At 50.3% G+C, this 27,477-nt stretch overlaps 1 protein-coding gene across 1 annotated transcript in view; it reads left to right on the top strand.

Annotated features, from left to right (window-relative positions):
• Positions 1-2,588: 2,588 nt before the first annotated feature.
• Positions 2,589-27,477, top strand: part of LOC123773566 (orcokinin peptides type A-like) — a 122,487-nt gene continuing 97,598 nt past the window's right edge. Inside the window, exon 1 of the mRNA XM_069312307.1 lies at positions 2,589-2,748. Coding sequence (XP_069168408.1) covers positions 2,677-2,748 — 72 coding nt within the window. The 5' untranslated portion in view covers positions 2,589-2,676. The remainder of the gene's footprint in view (positions 2,749-27,477) is intronic.

Here is a 27,477-nt window from a genome sequence, read left to right as displayed (position 1 = left end):
CATGTTTTTTTTTTTTTAAATAAAAGCCATCCGTTGGACGTAAGAACAACACATGCTGTAATACGTGCGTATTTTTAAATACCTATTATATAGATGCAACAACAGTGACCAGTAAAAACAATTTTTTTTTAAACAGTACCATCTGTTACACGTAAGAGCAACACACGCTATACTAAATATGTTACGATTCCATTTCAGTGTTTCCGATTGCATTGATAAATTTAATTTTCATAGATTTCGATTTATTTTCATTTTGATTTAATTATTTTGTGTGACATTGCCTAGGAATGGAGCTGTGTTGATTACTATACCGTTCATTTCGTGAGCATAGATTATTTTTTAATTTTTTTATTTTTTTCATTTCGTTTTTTAACTGTTCTTTTTCAGCAATGGCAACATCAGATCATTTGATGTTCCCAATTTTCTGAAGGGAATATCAGATCATTTAATTATGCAGTGTATGAGGGACTGGGGAATGATGGGGAGGACGAGGGGACAGGGGAGGGGGTAATAGTGTGGAGGACTAGGGGACGGGGGAGTTGGGGATGGTGGGGACCAAAAAATAGAGCATGGTGGGGAGGACGAGGCGATGGTGGAGTGGGGAATGGTTGGGAAGACGAGGGGACGGGGTAGAATGGTGGGGAGGACAAGGGAACAGGGAAAGGTTGCTGAATCCACAGCAACGCATATCCGGGTACAGCTAGTAACTCAATAAAATGCCCTATAATTGTACCATACCCACCATAACACCAAAAGACCCACCATAATCCCACCACACCCACCTTAACCTCTCAACACCCTCTATATCACCACCACAGCCACCATAACCCCTGAACACCCTCTATATCACCACCACACCCACCTTAACCTCTCAACACCCTCTATATCACCACCACACCCACCTTAACCTCTCAACACCCTCTATATCACCACCACACCCACCATAACCCCTCAACACCCTCTATATCACCACCACACCCACCTTAACCTCTTAACACCCTCTATATCACCACCACACCCACCATAACCTCTCAACACCCTCTATATCACCACCACACCCACCATAACCCCTCAACACCCTCTATATCACCACCACACCCACCATAACCTCTCAACACCCTCTATATCACCACCACACCCACCTTAACCTCTCAACACCCTCTATATCACCACCACACCCACCATAACCTCTCAACACCCTCTATATCACCACCACACCCACCTTAACCTCTCAACACCCTCTATATCACCACCACACCCACCTTAACCTCTCAACACCCTCTATATCACCACCACACCCACCATAACCCCTCAACACCCTCTATATCACCACCACACCCACCTTAACCTCTCAACACCCTCTATATCACCACTACACCCACCATAACCCCTCAACACTCTCTATATCACCACCACACCCACCTTAACCTCTCAACACCCTCTATATCACCACCACACCCACCATAACCCCTCAACACCCTCTATATCACCACCACACCCACCTTAACCCCTCAACACCCTCTATATCACCACCACACCCACCTTAACCCCTCAACACCCTCTATATCACCACCACACCCACCATAACTCCTCAACACCCTCTATATCACCACTACACCCACCTTAACCTCTTAACACCCTCTATATCACCACCACACCCACCTTAACCTCTCAACACCCTCTATATCACCACTACACCCACCTTAACCTCTTAACACCCTCTATATCACCACCACACCCACCATAACCCCTCAACACCCTCTATATCACCACTACACCCACCTTAACCTCTTAACACCCTCTATATCACCACCACACCCTCTACCATTAAGGATCCGTCCACATCAAACGAGAAATATTCAGAAAAGGTGGTCCAGCAAAATACCAATTAACCAGGCAGCCAAAACCCCACTCGGGTGCCGGACCAATACTCATTTGATCTTTGTTAGCGAAAGCAATTATTTGTATGTTATTGTGGTGGGGTTAGTGTGGGGTTAGTGTGGGGGTGTTCTGTTGATGTTCGCATCAGGGTTCGCGCCCTCCTCCCCAACTGACTCCAATAACGAGGGTTTCTGGTGACGACGAGGCGCATGGCGGCTGTGTTGGTTTGGTTCACATTACTAATGGGACGTTAGCCTGTCGTGTCAATCTCATTCCCCGCCGATTGGCTCGTATTATACGGGTTTACGTCGATCTCTCTCGTTCCGTTGGGCGGGCGCGGTGCGGGCGGCCCGCTGACCGCCCACGCCCACCGCCATCGTAACAACCGTAGGGAAGATAATTGCTATTTGGTGTAACGAGGCTCGCGACCTGTCCCATACCGGCCACTTTTGATGACAAGGCCGCCAGGGTCGCCAACCTTAATGCCTCCTGTATAAACCAATCTTGATCCACCGTCATACAGATTACGGGGGCCATATGGCCCCCACTGAGTGCTAGGGGGCCCTCGGGTCCATGGAGCCCCACTGAGGGCCCTACAGAAGGGGGAAGATGAGGAGGGAGGTGGGGCCTCTCCAACCATCCACCTGTTGCTGGCGCCACCCACCAGGTGGGCGGGGCGCCACCCGGCAGGTGGGCGGGGCGCGCCAGGGTAGTATATAAGGCGCTCGACGGCCGGTACTGTGCCAGACCCCTCGCCGCCCACACCACCACCTGCACCACTCTCACACCGCCACCATGACAGCGCAGATGTTCACCATCGCTCTGCTTCTCTCACTCTCAGCCATCGCTGCTGCAGGAACTATCAAGGTCAGTCTTCACCTCCAGTATGCTCTGACACACCTGGTGTGACCTAGAGTCACCTGGTGTGACCTAGAGTCACCTGGTGTGACCTAGAGTCACCTGGTGTGACCTAGAGTCAGGTCACACCAGGTGTCGTCGGCTTGAACCCTTCCAAGACATGTTTTCAATTAATTTGTCAATTCTGAGAATCTAAACTGCTTTCGATGCGTACTTGTTTAATCCTTAGTCGTCGAGTTATTAATCCTGGGGTCACGGGTGTTGGACCAGGGGTCACGGGTGTTGAACCAGGGGTCACGGGTGTTGGACCAGGGGTCACGGGTGTTGAACCAGGGGTCACGGGTGTTGAACCTGGGGTCACAGGTGTTAAAACTGAGAGCAGAGGGATCATGTTAAACCTTGCGTCACGTTGAGCCAGGCTTCACAGGTGTTGTAGTAAGGGGTCACAGGTGTTGTAGTAAGGGGTCACAGGTGTTGTAGTAAGGGGTCTCAGGTGTTGATCAAAGGGGTTACAGACATTGGACCAGTAACGGTAACGGAGGTTGACCCTGGTTGTCACACGTGTTGAGCCTGGTTGTCACACGTGTTGAGCCTGGTTGTCACACGTGTTGACCCTGGTTGTCACGTGTTGACCCTGGTTGTCACGTGTTGACCCTGGTTGTCACGTGTTGACCCTGGTTGTCACGTGTTGACCCTGGTTGTCACGTGTTGACCCTGGTTGTCACGTGTTGACCCTGGTTGTCACGTGTTGACCCTGGTTGTCACGTGTTGACCCTGGTTGTCACGTGTTGACTCTGGTTGTCACGTGTTGACCCTGGTTGTCACGTGTTGACCCTGGTTGTCACGTGTTGACTCTGGTTGTCACACGTGTTGACCCTGGTTGTCCCGTCTCGAGTACTGCTCAGTACTCACTTCCCCCTTCAGAGCAGGAGAGATTGCTGAAATAGAGGGAATACAGAGAACATATACGGCACGCATAGACGCGATAAAGCACCTAAATTATTGGGATCGTCTCAAAGCTCTCCAAATGTACTCTCTAGAAAGGAGACGAGAGATATACCAAATAATATACACATGGAAAATACTGGAGGGCCAGGTCCCAGATCTACACAGTAAAATAACAACGTACTGGAGTGAACGATATGGAAGAAAATGCAGAATAGAACCAGTGAAGAGCAGAGGTGCCATAGGCACAATCAGAGAACACTGTATAAACATCAGAGGTCCGCGGTTGTTCAACGTCCTCCCCGCGCCTGAACAACCGTTGACATCTTCAAGAGGAAACTAGATAGTTTCCTCCAAGGAGTGCCGGGCCAACCGGGCTGTGGTGGGTATGTGGGCCTGCGGGCCGCTCCAAGCAACAGCCTGGTGGACCAAACTCTCACAAGCTCTACTCCCCAAGCCCCGCCTCGGTCCGGGCTTGGGGAGTAGAACTTGGGGAGAAGAACTCCCAGAAACCCGTCAAGCAGGTGTTGAACCTGGGGTCACTGGTGTCGAACCTGGGGTCACGGTGTTGAACCTGGGGTCACGTATGGAGCCAGGAGTCACGGGTATCGAACCACGGGTCACGATAATACCGTGTTGAGACAGCGTTCTGTGCACACGTCCAAACTTGACCCCAGGTGAAGCGTGTCACAGTGAAAGGTCAGGGGTCAGGGTCAGAGGTCAGGGGTCAGAGGTCAGGGGGTCAGGGGTCATACGCCAGGCTCCTACAGTTATACACTTCCCTTAAGCTAAAAGGAAAAATATTATTGGCCCCAAAATTCGTATATTTGGCCGGACAGGTGTTGACGGGCTGTGGGCAGGTGTTGACGGGCTGTGAGCAGGTGTTGACGGACTGTGAGCAGGTGTTGACGGGCTCTGGGCAGGTGTTGACGGGCTCTGGGCAGGTGTTGACGGGCTCTGGGCAGGTGATGACGGGCTGTGGGCAGGTGTTGACGGGCTCGGGGCAGGTGTTGACGGGCTGTGGGCAGGTGTTGACGGGCTGTGGGCAGGTGTTGACGGGCTGTGGGCAGGCGTTGACGGGCTGTGGGCAGGTGTTGACGGGCTGTGGGAAGGCGTTGACGGGCTGTGGGCAGGTGTTGACGGGCTGTGGGCAGGTGTTGACGGGCTCGGGGCAGGTGTTGACGGGCTCGGGGCAGGTGTTGACGGGCTCGGGGCAGGTGTTGACGGGCTCGGGGCAGGTGTTGACGGGCTCGAGGCAGGTGTTGACGGGCTGTGGGCAGGTGTTGACGGGCTGTGGGCAGGCGTTGACGGGCTGTGGGCAGGCGTTGACGGGCTGTGGGCAGGTGTTGACGGGCAGTGGGCAGGCGTTGACGGGCTGTGGGCAGGCGTTGACGGGCTGTGGGCAGGCGTTGACGGGCTGTGGGCAGGCGTTGACGGGCTGTGGGCAGGCGTTGACGGGCTGTGGGCAGGCGTTGACGGGCTGTGGGCAGGTGTTGACGGGCTGTGGGCAGGTGTTGACGGGCTGTGGGCAGGTGTTGACGGGCTGTGGGCAGGTGTTGACGGGCTGTGGGCAGGTGTTGACGGGCTGTGGGCAGGTGTTGACGGGCTCGGGGCACGTGTTGACGGGCTCGAGGCAGGTGTTGACGGACTCGAGGCAGGTGTTGACGGACTCGGGGCAGGTGTTGACGGGCTCGGGGCAAGTGTTGACGGACTCGAGGCAGGTGTTGACGGACTCGAGGCAGGTGTTGACGGACTCGAGGCAGGTGTTGACGGACTCGGGGCACGTGTTGACGGGCTCGAGGCAGGTGTTGACGGGCTCGGGGCACGTGTTGACGGGCTCGGGGCAGGTGTTGACGGGCTCGGGGCAGGTGTTGACGGCCTCGGGGCAGGTGTCGGACTCTAAAGATCGGTTCTCTCGCCTCTTCCGTGTAGAGCCTCTCTTGTACTCACCTAGTTGTGCTTGCGGGGGTTGAGTTTTGGCTCTTTGGTCCCGCCTCTCAACTGTCAATCAACTGGTGTACAGGTTCCTGAGCCTACTGGGCTCTATCATATCTACACTTGAAACTGTGTATGGAGTCAGCCTCCACCACATCACTTCCTAATGCATTCCATCTGTTAACTATTCTGACACTGAAAAAATTCTTTCTAATGTCTCTATAGCTCATTTGGGTACGCAGTTTCCACCTGTGCCCCCTTGTTCGTGTTCCCCTTATTTTAAATAGCCTGTCTTTATCTACCCTGTCGATTCCCTTGAGAATCAAGGGAATCGACAATTGAAATTGTAGAGCCTCACCCGTGTAGAGCCTCACCCGTGTAGAGCCTCATCTGAGTAGAGGCTCTCCTGTGTAGAGCCTCACCCGTGTAGAGTCTCACCCGTGTAGAGTCTCACCCGTGTAAAGCCTCACCTGTGTAGAGCCTCTCCTGTGTAGAGCCTCACCCGTGTAGAGCCTCTCCTGTGTAGAGCCTCTCCTGTGTAGAGCCTCTCCTGTGTAGAGCCTCTCCTGTGTAGAGCCTCTCCTGTGTAGAGCCTCACCCGTGTAGAGTCTCTCCCGTGTAGAGCCTCTCCCGTATAGAGCCTCTCCCGTATAGAGCCTCACCCGTGTAGAGCCTCTCCCGTGTAGAGCCTCACCCGTGTAGAGCCTCTCCCGTGTAGAGCCTCACCCGTGTAGAGCCTCTCCTATGTAGAGCTTCTCCTGTGTAGAGCCTCTCCTGTGTAGAGCCTCTCCTGTGTAGAGCCTCTCCTGTATAGAGCCTCTCCTGTATAGAGCCTCTCCTGTGTAGAGTCTCACCCGTGTAGAGCCTCACCCGTGTAGAGCCTCTCCTGTGTAGAGCCTCTCCTGTGTAGAGCCTCACCCGTGTAGAGCCTCACCCGTGTAGAGCTTCACCCGTGTAGAGCTTCACCCGTGTAGAGCCTCTCTCGTGTAGAGCCTCACCCGTGTAGAGCCTCTCCTATGTAGAGCTTCTCCTGTGCAGAGCCTCTCCTGTGTAGAGCCTCTCCTGTGTAGAGCCTCTCCTGTGTAGAGTCTCACCCGTGTAGAGCCTCTCCTGTGTAGAGCCTCTCCCGTATAGAGCCTCTCCCGTGTAGAGCCTCACCCGTGTAGAGCTTCACCCGTGTAGAGCCTCACCTGTGTAGAGCCTCTCCCGTGTAGAGCCTCACCTGTGTAGAGCCTCACCCGTGTAGAGCCTCACCTGTGTAGAGCCTCACCCGTGTAGAGCCTCTTCTGTGTAGAGTCTCACCCATGTAGAGCCTCACCCGTGTAGAGCCTCTCCTGTGTAGAGCCTCTCCTGTGTAGAGCCTCACCCGTGTAGAGCCTCTCTTGTGTAGAGCCTATCCTGTGTAGAGCCTCACCCGTGTAGAGCCTCATCTGTGTAGAGCCTCTCCTGTGTAGAGCCTCATCCGTGTAGAGCCTCATCCGTGTAGAGCCTCTCCTGTGTAGAGCCTCTCCTGTACTCACCTAATTGTACTCACCTAATTGTGCTTGCGGGGGTTGAGCTTTGGCTCTTTGGTCCCGCCTCTCAACTGTCAATCAACTGGTGTACAGATTCCTGAGCCTACTGGGCTCTATCATACCTACATTTGAAACTGTGTATGGAGTCAGCCTCCACCACATCACTTCCTAGTGCATTCCATTTATTAACTACTCTGACACTGAAAAAATTCTTTCTAACGTCTCTGTGGCTCATCTGGGTACTAAGTTTCCACCTGTGTCCCCTTGTTCGTGTCCCACCCGTGCTGAAGAGTTTGTCTTTGTCCACCCTGTCAATTCCCCTGAGAATTTTGTAGGTGGTTATCATGTCTCCCCTTACTCTTCTGTTTTCCAGGGATGTGAGGTTCAGCTCCTTTAGCCTTTCCTCGTAGCTCAATCCTCTCAGTTCCGGGACGAGCCTGGTGGCATACCGCTGAATCTTCTCTAACTTTGTCTTGTGTTTAACTAGGTATGGACTCCAGGCTGGAGCTGCATACTCCAGGATTGGTCTTACATAAGTGGTATACAGGGTTCTGAAAGATTCCTTACACAAGTTTCTGAAGGCAGTTCTTATGTTGGCCAGTCTAGCATATGCCGCTGATGATATTCTTTTGATGTGGGCCTCTGGGGACAGGTTCGGTGTGATATCAACCCCCAGATCTCTCTCTCTATTTGATTCTTGCAGGATTTCCCCTCCCAGATGATACCTTGTGTTCAGCCTCCTGCTCCCTTCGCCTAATTTCATCACCTTACACTTTCCAGAGTTGAACTTCAGCAGCCATTTTCTAGACCATTCCTCCAGTTTATCCAGGTCATCCTGTAGTCTCTGCCTATCTTCATCCGTCTTGATTCTTCTCATAATTTTTGCTTCACTGCTGTTTTCCTCCTGATATGGCTGTGGAGCAGCTTTGGTTGGGTCTTGGCTTTACTCGCGATGTCATTTTCAAACTGTCTCTCTGCCTCTCCTGTGTAGAGCCTCTCCTGTGTAGAGCCTTACCTGTGTAGTCTCTCTCCTGTGTAGAGCCTCATCCGTGTAGAGCCTCTCCTGTGTAGAGCCTTACCTGTGTAGTCTCTCTCCTGTGTAGAGCCTCATCCGTGTAGAGCCTCTCCTGTGTAGAGTCTCACCCGTGTAGAGCCTCACCCGTGTAGAGCCTCTCCTATGTAGAGCTTCTCCTGTGTAGAGCCTCTCCCGTGTAGAGCCTCACCTGTGTAGAGCCTCACCCGTGTAGAGGCTCACCTGTGTAGAGCCTCACCCGTGTAGAGCCTCTTCTGTGTAGAGTCTCACCCATGTAGAGCCTCACCCGTGTAGAGCCTCTCCTGTGTAGAGCCTCTCCTGTGTAGAGCCTCACCCGTGTAGAGCCTCTCTTGTGTAGAGCCTCTCCTGTGTAGAGCCTCACCCGTGTAGAGCCTCATCTGTGTAGAGCCTCTCCTGTGTAGAGCCTCATCCGTGTAGAGCCTCATCCGTGTAGAGCCTCTCCTGTGTAGAGCCTCTCCTGTGTAGAGCCTCATCCGTGTAGAGCCTCTCCCGTGTAGAGCCTCTCCTATGTAGAGCTTCTCCTGTGTAGAGCCTCTCCTGTATAGAGCCTCTCCTGTGTAGAGCCTCTCCTGTGTAGAGTCTCACCCGTGTAGAGCCTCATCCGTGTAGAGCCTCTCCTGTGTAGAGCCTCTCCTGTGTAGAGCCTCTCCTGTGTAGAGCCTCTCCTGTGTAGTGCCTCACCTGTGTAGAGCCTCTCCTGTGTAGAACCTCATCCGTGTTGAGCCTCTCTCTTGTAGAGCCTCTCCTGTGTAGAGCCTCACCCGTGTAGAGCCTCTCCTGTGTAGAGCCTCACCCGTGTAGAGCCTCATCCGTGTAGAGCCTCACCCGTTTAGAGCCTCATCCGTGTAGAGCCTCACCCGTGTAGAGTCTCACCTGTGTAGAGCCTCTGCTATGTAGAGTCTCACCCGTGTAGAGACTCTCTTGTGTAGAGCCTCTCCTGTGTAGAGCCTCTCCTGTGTAGAGCCTCTCCTGTGTAGAGCCTCACCTGTGTAGAGCCTCACCTGTTTAGAGCCTCACCTGTGTAGAGCCTCACCTGTGTAGCGCCTCTCCTGTGTAGAGCCTCACATGTGTAGAGCCTCATCTGTGTAGAGCCTCACCTGTGTAGAGCCTCTCCTGTGTAGAGCCTCACCTGTGTAGAGCCTCTCCTGTGTAGAGCCTCACATGTGTAGAGCCTCTCCTGTGTAAAGCCTCACATGTGTAGAGTCTCTCCTGTATATCCTGTGTGTCTGTGGGTCTAAACGACCCACAGACACACACATGACTTCACACATATGACTTCACACACATGACTTCACACACATGACTTCACACATATGACTTCACACATATGACTTCACACATATGACTTCACACATATGACTTCACACATATGACTTCACACATATGACTTCACACACATGACTCTTGACATACGTGACATGTGTGAGTTCATGGACAGCTCTGAGTATATTCTTAAATGTCACCAACATGAAACAACTCATCTAAGAGGCAGGTGTGTAATGAGACGTCAGTCAGTTGTGCTCTACACACACCTGTCCAGCTTTTAATAGCTGGTAGAAAGTACGAATATGAAGTTATGGACCACCAGAAAGTACCAATATGTAGTGATGGACCACCAGAAAGTACCAATATGTAGTGATGGACCGCCAGAAAGTACCAATATGTAGTGATGGACCACCAGAAAGTACCAATATGTAGTGATGGACCACCAGAAAGTACCAATATGTAGTGATGGACCACCAGAAAGTACCAATATGTAGTGATGGACCACCAGAAAGTACCAATATGTAGTGATGGACCACCAGAAAGTACCAATATGTAGTGATGGACCACCAGAAAGTACCAATATGTAGTGATGGACCACCAGAAAGTACCAATATGTAGTGATGGACCACCAGAAAGTACCAATATGTAGTGATGGACCACCAGAAAGTACCAATATGTAGTGATGGACCACCAGAAAGTACCAATATGTAGTGATGGACCACCAGAAAGTACCAATATGTAGTGATGGACCACCAGAAAGTACCAATATGTAGTGATGGACCACCAGAAAGTACCAATATGTAGTGATGGACCACCAGAAAGTACCAATATGTAGTGATGGACCACCAGAAAGTACCAATATGTAGTGATGGACCACCAGAAAGTACCAATATGTAGTGATGAACCACCAGAAAGTACCAATATGTAGTGATGAACCACCAGAACGTTAACTTTGTATTATTGAATTTAGACAAACCAGCAACTTACTTAACTTCTGGCTTGACTGTGTTCCTCCACAGTCCCCACAACCCCTCCACACTCTCCACAACCCCTTCACACTCCCCACAACCCCTCCACACTCCCCACAACCCCTCCACACTCCCCACAACCCCTCCACACTCTCCACAACCCCTCCACACTCTCCACAACCCCACCACACTCCCCACCACACTCTCCACAACCCCTCCACTCTCTCCACAACCCCTCCACACTCTCCACAACCCCTCCACACTCTCCACAACCCCTCCACACTCTCCACAACCCCACCACACTCCCCACCACACTCTCCACAACCCCTCCACACTCTCAACAACCCCTCCACACTCTCCACAACCCCTCCACACTCTCCACAACCCCTCCACACTCTCCACAACCCCTCCTCACTCCCCACAACCCCTCCACACTCTCCACAACCCCTCCACACTCTCCACAACCCCTCCACACTCTCCACAACCCCTCCACACTCTCCACAACCCCTCCACACTCTCCACAACCCCTCCACACTCCCCACAACCCCTCCACACTCTCCACAACCCCTCCACACTCCCCACAACCCCTCCACACTCCCCACAACCCCTCCACACTCTCCACAACCCCTCCACACTCCCCACAACCCCTCCACACTCCCCACAACCCCTCCACACTCTCCACAACCCCTCCACACTCTCCACAACCCCCTCCACACTCTCCACAACCCCTCCACACTCCCCACAACCTCACCACACTCTCCACAACCTCACCACACTCTCCACAACCCCACCACACTCCCCACAACCCCTCCACACTCCCCACAACCCCTCCACACTCTCCACAACCCCTCCACACTCTCCACAACCTCACCACACTCCCCACAACCTCACCACACTCCCCACAACCTCACCACACTCCCCACAACCCTTCACACTCTCCACAACCTCACCACACTCCCCACAACCCTTCACACTCTCCACAACCCTACCAGGCTCCGTTGTACTTTATCTAAATTAACGGATAACGTTCTGAAGGATTCGAACCCCGGTCAGCCAGGGTCTCCAGGGCCCCCGGCAGTCCAGTGCTGTCACCACTCAGCCAGCGACCGCCTCAAAGTATTGAGAAGTGGCGACACCTACATCCACCCATCACCCGGCAACACTCGTGGCATTATTACCACAGATTGGCGTTCAAATCACTTCTACACGCTTGGGCCTCATGAGCATAATATATATAATATATATATATATATATATATATATATATATATATATATATATATATATATATATATATATATATATATATATATATGTCGTACCTAGTAGCCAGAACGCACTTCTCAGCCTACTATGCATGGCCCGATTTGCTTAATAAGCCAAGTTTTCCTGAATTAATATATTTTATCTAATTTTTTTCTTATGAAATGATAAAGCTACCCATTTCATTATGTATGAAGTCAATTTTTTTTTATTGGAGTTAAAATTAACGTAGATATATGACCGAACCTAACCAACCCTACCTAACCTAACCTAACCTATCTTTATAGGTTATGTTAGGTTAGGTAGCCTAAAAAGTTAGGTTAGGTAGGTTAGGTAGTCGAAAAATAATTAATTCATGAAAACTTGGCTTATTAGGCAAATCGGGCCTTGCATAGTAGGCAGAGAAGTGCTTTCTGGCTACTAGGTACGACATATATATATATATATATATATATATATATATATATATATATATATATATATATATATATATATATATAATGTCACTTGTGGTCATGTGTCTGACATATTGGGTAAAGACCACCCCTCTCCCTATTTCTCTCCCCATCTCCCTCCCCCTCTCCCTATTTCTCTCCCCATCTCCCTCCCCCTCTCCCTCCCCCACTCCCCCACCCCCCACTCCCCGGCAGCCACCATGAATATAAAACACCTTCGGGCTAATCGCTGTTTGTTCGCCTTGACAGACACGGACAGAAAACACTTTTAAAACAATTTAAATAACATTTTAAATGTGAGGTCATATTACCATTTTGGGATGTTTGGTGCGGCTTGTGGGGCCCCCTCTCATCTCAGGGTTCGTATCCCACTGGTGGGTGTGTCTGCAAGGCTTACCACCGTTGTATAATTGAATATGTGAAGCTAACGTATCTTAGTAACATAACTGAAGATAAATAGATGAATTTAGAAATACTTTATAAATCACAAGTGTGCAAGAAATGGGCATTTTGTTCAACATGACCAGACACGTTAGTCACTCAGACAATCACCACACGCCCACACACCACTCAGACAATCACCACACGCCCACACACCAGTCAGACAATCACCACACGCCCACACACCAGTCAGACAATCACCACACGCCCACACACCACTCAGACAATCACCACTCGCCCACACACCACTCAGACAATCACCACACGCCCACACACCACTCAGACAATCACCACTCGCCCACGTTAGTCACAGATGATCACACAATCGTGTCACTCCGCCAAGAACTAAATAACAGTCCCAGACCATCTCAAGGAGTCGAATGAATATAAGAAATGCTCTCCACCTTGTTTACCTCCTTTTTCTCTCCCTCTGAGGGGTTCCTTACTGAGAGAGAGAGAGAGAGAGAGAGAGAGAGAGAGAGAGAGAGAGAGAGAGAGAGAGAGAGAGAGAGAGAGAGAGAGGAAGGTAAAGTGAGCCATGAGGGGCCCAAGAGAGTGGTGTGGGACCAACAACTTAGGGCTCCCTGGGGGTGGCCCAGTGTATAATACCAGCACCACGAGGCTCCCCGCCCTCTCTTGTGTCCGCTCCCTCATCCTCTCCTGGCCGGAGGAAACTTTGTCTTCTTGAAACTTAAAATGGTTAGCTGCTCATGTTTCATGACCTATGTGAGTATATGTGTTACGTATGATGAAACACAGAGGGAGAGGAGAGAGGGGGCCAGAGGCAAGGAACGGAAGAGAGATGAAACACAGAACAGTGAAGTAGCTGTTTCTTCTCACCTGCTTGAGTCTCCAGGACCATGCTTCACCGTGCCCCTGGTCGTCCAGGCGCGGGTCGTATCATGCCATGACTGATGATCAACCCATCTATCATCATCTGACAACTCTGCCGTTCATATCTAGTTTACTCCATTTTCCTACTCTCACACCGACAAGTATTTTCTCGCATGTTTGTGCCTAATGTGTCTCATAATTTACTTCCCATCCGTGTTATATAAATATATTGATTACAAGAAGAATTTGCGATTTGTTAATGACATTTTCACTGATGACACAGTATTGGGCATCATAATACCCACGTGAAGGAGAGTAGACACAGTATTGGGCATCATAATACCCACGTGAAGGAGAGTAGACACAGTATGGGGCATCATAATACCCACGTGAAGGAGAGTAGACAGTATGGGGCATCATAATACCCACGTGAAGGAGAGTAGACACAGTATTGGGCATCATAATACCCACGTGAAGGAGAGTAGACACAGTATTGGGCATCATAATACCCACGTGAAGGAGAGTAGACACAGTATTGGGCATCATAATACCCACGTGAAGGAGAGTAGACACAGTATGGGGCATCATAATACCCACGTGAAGGAGAGTAGACAGTATGGGGCATCATAATACCCACGTGAAGGAGAGTAGACACAGTATTGGGCATCATAATACCCACGTGAAGGAGAGTAGACACAGTATTGGGCATCATAATACCCACGTGAAGGAGAGTAGACACAGTATTGGGCATCATAATACCCACGTGAAGGAGAGTAGACACAGTATGGGGCATCATAATACCCACGTGAAGGAGAGTAGACACAGTATTGGGCATCATAATACCCACGTGAAGGAGAGTAGACACAGTATTGGGCATCATAATACCCACGTGAAGGAGAGTAGACACAGTATTGGGCATCATAATACCCACGTGAAGGAGAGTAGACACAGTATGGGGCATCATAATACCCACGTGAAGGAGAGTAGACACAGTATTGGGCATCATAATACCCACTTGAAGGAGAGTAGACACAGTATTGGGCATCATAATACCCACTTGAAGGAGAGTAGACACAGTATTGGGCATCATAATACCCACGTGAAGGAGAGTAGACACAGTATTGGGCATCTTAATACCCACGTGAAGGAGAGTAGACACAGTATTGGGCATCATAATACCCACGTGAAGGGTAGAAGGTAAGGATTTTACCCATCGTCGTCTCAAACTGTGCACCACGACAAGATTCACACTGTGTACTGACGCTAACATCATGTTGCCTCCCACCAACATCATGTTGCCTCACGCCAACATGATGAGCCTTCAGTTACCTCACACAGAGCGTCATGAGCCCCCCCCCACTCAACAGGGAAGCCATCCCCCCCTCATCAGTGGTCTGAAGGGACAATCATCCGTGCAATGTTGCATATTCACGAGATGGTGTCCAGCCTCACTATACCTATTGTCTCCAGCAATGACTCGAACGCCTGCAGTCACAGTGTCACATGCCACAGCTGTTTCTCCTGGTGATTGTATTAGTGGTGGTGGTGATTGTATTAGTGGTGGTGGTGGTTGTATTAGTGGTGGTGTTGGTGGTGGTGATTGTATTAGTGGTGGTGGTGGTTGTATTAGTGGTGGTGGTGGTTGTATTAGTGGTGGTGTTGGTGGTGGTGATTGTATTAGTGGTGGTGGTGGTGATTGTATTAGTGGTGGTGGTGATTATATTAGTGGTGGTGGTGGTTGTATTAGTGGTGGTGGTGATTGTATTAGTGGTGGTGGTGGTTGTATTAGTGGTGGTGGTGATTGTATTAGTGGTGGTGGTGGTTGTATTAGTGGTGGTGGTGGTTGTATTAGTGGTGGTGGTGATTGTATTAGTGGTGGTGGTGATTGTATTAGTGGTGGTGGTGGTTGTATTAGTGGTGGTGTTGGTGGTGGTGATTGTATTAGTGGTGGTGGTGATTGTATTAGTGGTGGTGGTGATTATATTAGTGGTGGTGGTGGTTGTATTAGTGGTGGTGGTGATTGTATTAGTGGTGGTGGTGGTGGTGATTGTATTAGTGGTGGTGGTGATTGTATTAGTGGTGGTGTTGGTGGTGGTGATTGTATTAGTGGTGGTGGTGATTGTATTAGTGATGGTGGTGATTGTATTAGTGATGGTGGTGATTGTATTAGTGGTGGTGTTGGTGGTAGTGATTGTATTAGTGGTGGTGGTGATTGTATTAGTGGTGGTGGTGATTGTATTAGTGGTGGTGGTGATTGTATTAGTGGTGGTGATTGTATTAGTGGTGGTGGTGATTGTATTAGTGGTGGTGGTGATTGTATTAGTGGTGGTGGTGATTGTATTAGTGGTGGTGGTGATTGTATTAGTGGTGGTGGTGATTGTATTAGTGGTGGTGGTGGTGGTGGTGATGGAAGGGCAAGACAGACTATGGATAATTAGCAGAACATAGAGTGTGGATAATTAGCAGAACATAGAGTATGGATAATTAGCAGGACATAGAGTGTGGATAATTAGCAGAACATAGAGTGTGGATAATTAGCAGAACATAGAGTATGGATAATTAGCAGAACATAGAGTGTGGATAATTAGCAGAACATAGAGTGTGGATAATTAGCAGAACATAGAGTGTGGATAATTAGCAGAACATAGAGTGTGGATAATTAGCAGAACATAGAGTGTGGATAATTAGCAGAACATAGAGTATGGATAATTAGCAAGCCATAGAGTGTGGATAATTAGCAGGGCATGGAGTTTGGATAATTAGCAGAACATAGAGTGTGGATAATTAGCAAGCCATAGAGTGTGGATAATTAGCAGGACATGGAGTTTGGATAATTAGCAAGCCATAGAGTGTGGATAATTAGCAGAACAGAGTGTGGATAATAAGTAATACTATATAATGCCAAAGACAAATAAAATAATTAACAATAACAAAAAAAACATGATTAAACTAGTAATTAAATAAAAAAAAATTAACTAATTTAAATTTTTCCATCACAACCCCACAACAAAAATTTTTGATGTAATTGTGTCAATAGTTTTTGAACCACGACGAGACCACAAACAATTGGCTGTTAATCCCTCGTACAAGGGCAACTTTTACCCTTGGCAAGATCCCTGACTAAATTAATTTATAATTTGTTTTCTGATGGGGAAAATTATCATTTACTAGCTTTGTGGAACACTGTCACGCGCAGCTGGTGGAGTACCAGCTGTGGCTGGTGGAGTACCAGCTGTAGCTGGTAGAGTACCAGCTGTAGCTGGTGGAGTACCAGCTGTGGCTGGTGGAGTACCAGCTGTAGCTGGTGGAGTACCAGCTGTAGCTGGTGGAGTACCAGCTGTGGCTGGTGGAGTACCAGCTGTGGCTGGTGGAGTACCAGCTAGGGCTGGTGGAGTACCAGCTGTAGCTGGTGGAGTACCAGCTGTAGCTGGTGGAGTACCAGCTGTAGCTGGTGGAGTACCAGCTGTGGCTGGTGGAGTACCAGCTGGGGCTGGTGGAGTACCAGCTGGGGCTGGTGGAGTACCAGCTGTGGCTGGTGGAGTACCAGCTGTGGCTGGTGGAGTACCAGCTGTAGCTGGTGGAGTACCAGCTGTGGCTGGTGGAGTACCAGCTGTAGCTGGTGGAGTACCAGCTGGGGCTGGTGGAGTACCAGCTGGGGCTGGGGGAGTACCAGCTGTGGCTGGTGGAGTACCAGCTGGGGCTGGTGGAGTACCAGCTGGGGCTGGTGGAGTACCAGCTGGGGCTGGTGGAGTACCAGCTGGGGCTGGTGGAGTACCAGCTGGGGCTGGTGGAGTACCAGCTGGGGCTGGTGGAGTACCAGCTGGGGCTGGTGGAGTACCAGCTGGGGCTGGTGGAGTACCAGCTGGGGCTGGTGGAGTACCACCTGTAGCTGGTGCAGTACCACCTGTACCACCGGGGCATCACCAAAGTTATTCCGAGCTTATTTTGAGATGATTTCGGGGCTTTAGTGTCCCCGCGGCCCGGTCCTCGACCAGGCCCCCACCCCTAGCAAGCAGCCCGTAGCAGCTGACTAACTCCCAGGTACCTATTTACTGCTAGGTAACAGTCACATCAGAGTGAAAGAAACACTTTGCCCATTTGTCCCCGCCTCCACCGGGGATCGAACCCGGATCCTCAGGACTACGAATCCGAAGCGCTGTCCACCCAGCTGTCAGGCGTTAAGGTGGTGTTAACGACCCCCGCCTCTAATGAGCTTGTAATAATGACTCTCTCGTCATAATGTTAACGAGGCAACTACCTTCACCTCTATCATCATTCATCACCTTTATCAGGGAAAGTTTACCACGTAACTTATAGAGAAAACAATGTTATGTTTCCAGGTTGTGGTTGTGGTTGTGGTGTTGTCTGCTTGTGGTTGTGGTTGTGATGTTGTCCAACGTCAAGAAACTACCGTGCTAAAGTAACCTTATCCTAACCTACCAGAGAACCCAAAACAGAAAACGAGACAGTGTGTCAATTCCAGAGTAGATGACGTGACGGTAAATCCACCCGAGTCATGACTCCCCCCCCACCCTCACCCGTCTAGAGTCCTCCCCCCCTCACCCGTCTAGAGTCCTCCCCCCCCTCACCCGTCTAGAGTCCTCCCCGTCCAGCAGACGGAACTGTCTACCTGTCCCCCGTCTAATGACCCCCCCCCCGCCCCCCGCCTCCTCCTCCTAGCGTTTAGGACTCGCTGAATATTTGATGAATGCGCCACTACACCTTGAGAACTGCTGCCTCATGTTTGGTGAGTGTCTTTACTTACTCATGAAGATGAGTAGTGGCTCTTTACTTACTCGTGTAGATGAGTAGTGGGTCTTTACTTACTCGTGTAGATGAGTAGGGGGGTTTTACGCACTCGTGTAGATGAGTAGTGGGTCTCTACTTACTCATGTAGATGAGTAGTGGGTCTTTACTTACTCATGTAGATGAGTAGTGGGTTTTTACTATCTCATGTAGATGAGTAGTGGGTCTTTACTTATGTAGATGAGTAGTGGGTTTTTACTTACTCATGTAGATGAGTAGTGGGTCTTTACTTACTCATGTAGATGAGTAGTGGGTCTTTACTCACTCGTGTAGATGAGTAGTGGGTCTTTACTTACTCATGTAGATGAGTAGTGGGTCTTTACTCACTCGTGTAGATGAGTAGTGGGTCTTTACTTACTCATGTAGATGAGTAGTGGGTCTTTACTCACTCGTGTAGATGAGTAGTGGGTCTTTACTTATGTAGATGAGTAGTGGGTCTTTACTTATGTAGATGAGTAGTGGGTCTTTACTTATGTAGATGAGTAGTGGGTCTTTACTTATGTAGATGAGTAGTGGGTCTTTACTTATGTAGATGAGTAGTGGGTCTTTACTTATGTAGATGAGTAGTGGGTTCCACACAGGTGGGACGCGAATAAGGGGACACAGGTGGAGTCCTTTTTTTGCAGGGATATTCCTGCGCGGGCCCTGAGCCTCTGGCTGGCCCACTAAGTGTTGCTTGTTTCTGTTTTACTTGGGCGGAGCATGAGTATTTATGACTCGTATGAGGTGGAGACTGAGTGTCAAAATGAGCCACATGGACATTAGAAAGATTTTTTCAGTGTCAATAGTTAGTAAATGGAATGCATTAGGCAGTGATGTGGTGGAGGCTGACTCCATACACAGTTTCAAACGTAGATATGAAAGAGCCCAGTAGGCTCAGGAACCTGTACACCAGTTGATTGACAGTTGAGAGGCGGGACCAAAGAGCCAGAGCTAAACCTCCGCAAGCACAACTAGGTGGGTGAGTATACACACACACACACACACACACACACACACACACACACACACACACACACACACACACACACTTCTACACAACATAATAGTGACACACATGATGTAAAGAATGATATGAGAGACATTATGAGGACAATAACCAGGGGAGGAAACAGGTGGTAGCGCAGTGGGCTAACATAACTCAAGCCACAAGCCAAGGTCCCCTGGAGACGGCCACATGGCACGAGGAACCCCCGCGCTCACACCAATATTATAAATTGGAAGAGAGAAGCTGCTGTAAATTACAGACTAGTTAGCGTGCAGACTCTGTGAGAGGCGCTTACAGAGTTGCTACTTCGGAAACACCAGCCACAGAACACAGTTCCTCTCCCACAAACTTAATACACTTACGACACGATGACAAAGTTCAGAAGGGAAGGTGGGTGGACTGGTGGCCGTGACCATAAAGGAAGGGGGATTTATTAAACGTAAAAGTCGGTAGGAATATTAGGTGGAGCGGCCTCAAGTGTGTGATATATTGCTCGACAAACTTCACCCAGAGATACACTGCCAGCAGAAATGTTGGCATTAATGTCCCTCAGGACCGGTCCACGGACATGTGTTGCTCTTAGAGTATATGAACCACCTGCTTGGAGAGAAAGGGGAGGAAGCAAGGGTGACGATTCACGAGATACAGTCAAGGTGAAAGCAGCTTTTTAAACAAGAGAGAGAAAAGTAACTATCGCCTGAAGAACATGCAAGCCTGACGAACGTAGGAGCAACCTTCAGGAATTTCAATGCATCTTCCAGTTCCTTCACACCAGCTACTGAACACTGTTCTTGGAGTGCAAGGCTCCAGCTCCTAGACGCCAGATACTGAACACTGTTCTTGGAGTGCAAGGCTCCAGCTCCTAGACGCCAGATACTGAACACTGTTCTTGGAGTGCAAGGCTCCAGCTCCTAGACGCCAGATACTGAACACTGTTCTTGGAGTGCAAGGCTCCAGCTCCTAGACGCCAGATACTGAACACTGATCTTGGAGTGCAAGGCTCCAGCTCCTAGACGCCAGATACTGAACACTGTTCTTGGAGTGCAAGGCTCCAGCTCCTAGACGCCAGATACTGAACACTGATCTTGGAGTGCAAGGCTCCAGCTCCTAGACGCCAGATACTGAACACTGTTCTTGGAGTGCAAGGCTCCAGCTCCTAGACACCAGCTACTGAACACTGTTCTTGGAGTGCAAGGCTCCAGCTCCTAGACGCCAGATACTGAACACTGTTCTTGGAGTGCAAGGCTCCAGCTCCTAGACGCCAGATACTGAACACTGTTCTTGGAGTGCAAGGCTCCAGCTCCTAGACGCCAGATACTGGACACTGATTGTTAAGGCCACTTAGGATCAGTAACCGGGTCCTTGATGGATTAATCTCTTTAAGTGTATCCGACCCCAAGACGTTAATAGGCTTTCAAGAACTGACTGTATAGTGCAATAAAGAATAAGGGGGGGGGGGAGGGGATAAACATTACACTATTCCCTTTACCAATATATTTACACTTTCACCATTAAATGTATATAGATTAAATAGATTATAACTACACTAATGAACACTGTAAATCTGCCGCCCAGTTGGGTGGGTGTGGAACACATAACTGTAAAGCTGCCACACAGTTGGGTGGGTGTGGAGGACATGACTGTAACGCTGCCGCCCAGTTGGGTGGGTGTGGAGCACATGACTGTAAAGCTGCCGCCCAGTTGGGTGGGTGTGGAGCACATGCCTGTAAAGCTGCCGCCCAGTTGGGTGGGTGTGGAGCACATGACTGTAAAGCTGCCGCCCAGTTGGGTGGGTGTGGAGCACATGACTGTAAAGCTGCCGCCCAGTTGGGTGGGTGTGCAGCACATGACTGTAAAGCTGCCGCCCAGTTGGGTGGGTGTGGAGCACATGACTGTAAAGCTGCCGCCCAGTTGGGTGGGTGTGGAGCACATGACTGTAAAGCTGCCGCCCAGTTGGGTGGGTGTGGAGTACATAACTGTAAAGCTGCCGCCCAGTAGGGTGGGTGTGGAGCACATGACTGTAAAGCTGCTGCCCAGTTGGGTGGGTGTGGAGCACATGACTGTAAAGCTGCCGCCCAGTTGGGTGGGTGTGGAGCACATGACTGTAAAGCTGCCGCCCAGTTGGGTGGGTGTGGAGGACATGACTGTAACGCTGCCGCCCAGTTGGGTGGGTGTGGAGCACATGACTGTAAAGCTGCCGCCCAGTTGGGTGGGTGTGGAGCACATGCCTGTAAAGCTGCCGCCCAGTTGGGTGGGTGTGGAGCACATGACTGTAAAGATGCTGCCCAGTTGGGTGGGTGTGGAGCACATGACTGTAAAACTGCCGCCCAGTTGGGTGGGTGTGGAGTACATAACTGTAAAGCTGCCGCCCAGTAGGGTGGGTGTGGAGCACATGACTGTAAAGCTGCCGCCCAGTTGGGTGGGTGTGGAGCACATGACTGTAAAGCTGCCGCTCAGTTGGGTGGGTGTGGAGCACATGCCTGTAAAGCTGCCGCCCAGTTGGGTGGGTGTGGAGCACATGACTGTTAAGCTGCCGCTCAGTTGGGTGGGTGTGGAGCACATGACTGTAAAGCTGCCGCCCAGTTGGGTGGGTGTGGAGCACATGACTGTAAAGCTGCGGCCCAGTTGGGTGGGTGTGGAGCACATGACTGTAAAGCTGCCGCCCAGTTGGGTGGGTGTGGAGTACATGACTGTAAAGCTGCCGCCCAGTTGGGTGGGTGTGGAGCACATTACTGTAAAGCTGCCGCCCAGTTGGGTGGGTGTGGAGCACATGACTGTAAAGCTGCCGCCCAGTTGGGTGGGTGTGGAACACATGACTGTAAAGCTGCCACCCAGTTGGGTGGGTGTGGAGCACATGACTGTAAAGCTGCCGCCCAGTTGGGTGGGTGTGGAGTACATAACTGTAAAGCTGCCGCCCAGTAGGGTGGGTGTGGAGCACATGACTGTAAAGCTGCCGCCCAGTTGGGTGGGTGTGGAGCACATGACTGTAAAGCTGCCGCCTAGTTGGCTGGGTGTGGAGCACATGACTGTAAAGCTGCCGCCCAGTTGGGTGGGTGTGGAGCACATGACTGTAAAGCTGCCGCCCAGTTGGGTGGGTGTGGAGCACATGACTGTAAAGCTGCCGCCTAGTTGGCTGGGTGTGGAGCACATGACTGTAAAGCTGCCGCCCAGTTGGGTGGGTGTGGAGCACATGACTGTAAAGCTGCCGCCCAGTAGGGTGGGTGTGGAGCACATGACTGTAAAGCTGCCGCCCAGTTGGCTGGGTGTGGAGCAAGACTAGTAACTGTGTGACTCACCATAGATGTAAAGTGCCTTGTATAGTGACTGTTGTGACCCTCTTGTTGATCACGTGTGATATAAAAAGATTAATTAATTTGTATGTGTATTTGTATATATGAACACGTGGGAGTAAAATTCACAATTGTGTAATTAGCTTAAAAAGATTGTCACTTGATTAGCTAAAGGAACTATGGAGTTCAGTTCCTGAACCCATTATGTCTCTCTTTAACCCTTGCCCCCACCGCTTTCCACCTTTCCACTTAATGGGGTGCATAATAGAGGAAATTTCATTGTAGAGTAGGCAAATATACTGAAGGGACTTGCTCGCGACATAAAAAGTACTCTTTGTCATTAACAAAGTACACAAATAAAAAAATAGTCTGAAAGGAGTCTATTAGGAGTATTAGAAGAGTACAAGTATTCGCAGAGACACCATTAAAACCTAACTTTTTATGAAGTGTTTTGAATACGGGTTATTCCTGCCCGTGCCATCTCTTTGGTGGCGTAATCTTCATCAGTCAATCGAGAGTTTCAAAACACAAATCATTGGTTTAGGTTGTTACGTTGGCTTGGTCCGTGACGTCTGGTCCGTGACGTCTGGTCCGTGACGTCTGGTCCGTGACGTCTGGTCCGTGACGTCTGGTCCGTGGCGTCTGGTCCGTGGCGTCAGGTCCGTGACGTCTGGTCCGTGACGTCTGGTCCGTGACGTCTGGTCCGTGACGTCTGGTCCGTGACGTCTGGTCCGTGGCGTCTGGTCCGTGGCGTCAGGCCCCTGGCGTCAGGTCCGTGGCGTCAGGCCCCTGGTGTCAGGCCCCTGGTGTCAGGCCCCTGGCGTCAGGTCCGTGGCGTCAGGTCCGTGGCGTCAGGCCCCTGGCGTCAGGCCCCTGGCGTCAGGTCCGTGGCGTCAGGCCCCTGGCGTCAGGCCCCTGGTGTCAGGCCCCTGGTGTCAGGCCCCTGGCGTCAGGTCCGTGGCGTCAGGTCCGTGGCGTCAGGCCCCTGGCGTCAGGCCCCTGGCGTCAGGTCCGTGGCGTCAGGCCCCTGGCGTCAGGCCCCTGGCGTCAGGTCCGTGGCGTCAGGTCCGCGGCGTCAGGTCCGTGGCGTGAGGAGAGCGTGCGGCCACAGGTAGGCCGCAGTGACCTTACATCACCACTAAACAAAGCCCAGCGCGGCCTCGCCTCTACAGATTACAGTAAATCTTTTATACTCTAAAGACCAGGGATAGAAGAGGGCTGCGTCATAGGTCAGTCCGAGCCCCGTGTGGATAGTGCTCCGGACGGCCGCCTCTCCTCTCTACCTTATCGTATATATGCTGGTTAGCACTGTAAATGTCCGGCCACGTCTGTGCAAGTTGACGTCGACCAGCTAGACGTCGACCAGCGTGACGTCGACCAGCGTGACGTCGACCAGCTAGACGTCGACCAGCTAGACGTCGACCAGCGTGACGTCGACCAGCGTGACGTCGACCAGCGTGACGTCGACCAGCGTGACGTCGACCAGCTAGACGTCGACCAGCGTGACGTCGACCAGCGTGACGTCGACCAGCTAGACGTCGACCAGCTAGACGTCGACCAGCTAGACGTCGACCAGCTAGACGTCGACCAGCGTGACGTCGACCAGCTAGACGTCGACCAGCTAGACGTCGACCAGCGTGACGTCGACCAGCGTGACGTCGACCAGCGTGACGTCGACCAGCGTGACGTCGACCAGCTAGACGTCGACCAGCGTGACGTCGACCAGCTAGACGTCGACCAGCTAGACGTCGACCAGCGTGACGTCGACCAGCTAGACGTCGACCAGCTAGACGTCGACCAGCTTGACGTCGACCAGCGTGACGTCGACCAGCTAGACGTCGACCAGCTAGACGTCGACCAGCTAGACGTCGACCAGCTAGACGTCGACCAGCGTGACGTCGACCAGCTAGACGTCGACCAGCTAGACGTCGACCAGCTTGACGTCGACCAGCGTGACGTCGACCAGCTAGACGTCGACCAGCTAGACGACAAAGGGACGTGCAAAGGCTAAACATCACCACATGACAATAAAGGAAGCATCACTCACTTTCACCTCTGGAATATCTTGTACACATATATGTATTGTACAAAATATTGCGGTAACTTATTTAAAAGGAAATAGTTCAATATGAAACAATTGAGTTGAAAATCATTTTGTACCTGTGTAAGCGCTTTAGGTTTATAAAAGTTTGGGTTTTATTCATTTGTTTTCTACAAAATATAAGCAAATAGTGATGTTGACAGAGCAAGATTGAATGTCAGACGGGGGAAAATAGTGCAATACAAACGTGATATAGTCGTACTGTCTTAGCTGTCTCTCCTCATAATTATTTATCTGTCTGTCGCTGTCAGTTTATCTGTCTGTCTGTAGTCATGCACTTGTGGGCTTATAATCGTGTACGGGAATTTTCACAAGTATTTATATCTTTCTGTAGCACGAGCTCTGATGAATACCAACTCACGCATTGATAGGTCCATAGCTGTCCCTGTGTCTCTGTGTATCCATAGCTGCCTCTGTGGCTCCACAGTGTCTCTGTGCGTCCATAGCGGCTCTGTGCGTCCATAGCGGCTCTATGCGTCCATAGCGGCTCTATGCGTCCATAGCGGCTCTATGCGTCCATAGCGGCTCTATGCGTCCATAGCGGCTCTATGCGTCCATAGCGGCTCTATGCGTCCATAGCGGCTCTATGCGTCCATAGCGGCTCTATGCGTCTATAGCGGCTCTATGCGTCTATAGCGGCTCTATGCGTCCATAGCGGCACTATGCGTCCATAGCGACTCTGTGTGACAACGTTGTCTTCGTGTATGGATTTTGTGTTCTAGTCTTCAACCATTCTATAAGGATTTATTATTAATTAGAGTGACTTCAATCCTTAGTGTCCCGTAGAGGCAAAGTTAAGAGCCAAGGTAATGAAATGTGGGTGGGCAGGACCGTAGACTGTTGCGGCGCTATTGTTGAAATTACTCCTTAACGCTGCTGTTTTTGAGGATATCCTCATAATGTGCCCATAATTTGGTAGTACAGGCTACTCCTCACATGACCCTGTATGAAGTACCTTCCTGCGAGATGGGGATTGTTAGCATCACGTAGCTAGTACTTAACACACTGTACTGTACTATCGAACTTCATATAGTTTAGGGTAGCAAGTTCTTGACACACACTGTTCTCCTTGTTTAGGTTAGCTGCACAAATGCACATGAACCTTATCTAAATAAATCTAGATAAATCTAGATAAATATCTAGATATCTTATCTAGATAAATATCTATACAAAATTAGAATCTCATGAGCAATGTGTCTGAATCAATAGGTGAGAGCGATCATCAGCAGGACACACTGGAGCAATTTGTAGGTTTTGTAGAAATAATAACAGTCTCCGATAATAACAGTAGAAATAACAGAACAGTCTCCGTGGTGTAGTGGTAAGACACTCGCCTGGCGTTCCGCGAGCGCTATGTCATGGGTTCGTATCCTGGCCGGGATGTACTTGGATGAAAAAACGATTCTTCGCGGCAGGGGGATCGTATTCCAGGGACCATAGGATTAAGGACTTGCCCGAAACGCTACGCGTACTAGTGGCTGTACAAGAATGTAACAACTCTTGTGTATATCTCAAAAAAAAAAATAATACTTGCAGGCACTGTCAGCGTTAGGTTACACAACTGGCTGCACTCTACACACACAGAACTAGTTACACTGCACCTAGCTACCAGTATGCTTAAAACGACAGGAAGAGGAATAAATTTTGTGATTCAAATTCTGGTCTTCAAGCGCTTGAAATCTTCTCCTGCAAGATTGACAGCAAAACCTCTTAATAGCAATCTTAAGTATCCAGCTCACTGCACAGAATAAAGGTTTTAGAATCTCTCTTGTATGGGTACCATCTCCCATACACATACCACGTCATAATGACACAAACATAGCTTACTAATATGTACCAATGATGGTGAGGTAAACTGAGGCATCCCCATGTCTGTTGTTAAGACTATCTGGTTCCTAACACTCAGGTCTCATAGAACAGAAATTATTGCCTCTCAAAGGCCTGAAAGCAGCAGTATAAAAAGCTATGATTTGTTTACATCCGAAACGTTCATGTGCAGCACAAAATGTCGACCAGACTGTGGGACACAGTGGTTGCCAGGATCAGGTTAAGGTCGCACCTGTAGCCACCAGCCACCTGTGGCTGGTGGCTACAGGTGCCGGTCGGCCGAGCGGACAGCACGCAGGACTTGTGATCCTGTGGTCCTGGGTTCGATCCCAGGCGCCGGCGAGAAACAATGGGCAGAGTTTCTTTCACCCTATGCCCCTGTTACCTAGCAATAAAAATAGGTACCTGGGTGTTAGTCAGCTGTCACGGGCTGTTTCCTGGGGGTGGAGGCCTGGTCGAGGACCGGGCCGCGGGGACACTAAAGCCCCGAAATCATCTCAAGATGACCTCAAGATGAGGTGACGGATCTCCCAATCCTGAGCACTCCAGGTACAAACTCTGCGAGCAGGAACTGGGTCACTATCTCTCGCTATTAATTCTCGTGTTCTTGACGATATCGTCATAATGCACCCAAAATTTGATTTATAGAGACTACCTATGATAAGATATCTTGAGGTTATCTTGAGATGATTTCGGGGCTTTTTAGTGTCCCCGCGGCCCGGTCCTCGACCAGGCCTCCACCCCCAGGAAGCAGCCCGTGACAGCTGACTAACACCCAGGTACCTATTTTTATTGCTAGGTAACAGGGGCATAGGGTGAAAGAAACTCTGCCCATTGTTTCTCGCCGGCGCCTGGGATCGAACCCAGGACCACAGGATCACAAGTCCAGCGTGCTGTCCGCTCGGCCGACCGGCTCCCTTTCCCAGGTACCTATCAGTGCTACTTTATTCACTACTTAAACAAACTATGCCATATTTCATATAGTCTATGGTGGCTGTATAATTTCAGATGTACTTAAACATATTAATAACACAATAAAAACCAGTGTACA

The sequence above is a fragment of the Procambarus clarkii genome, chromosome 72 (assembly GCF_040958095.1).
Source record: "Procambarus clarkii isolate CNS0578487 chromosome 72, FALCON_Pclarkii_2.0, whole genome shotgun sequence".
NCBI lineage: Eukaryota > Metazoa > Arthropoda > Malacostraca > Decapoda > Cambaridae > Procambarus > Procambarus clarkii.
This window is presented reverse-complemented; position numbering and strand designations above follow the sequence as displayed.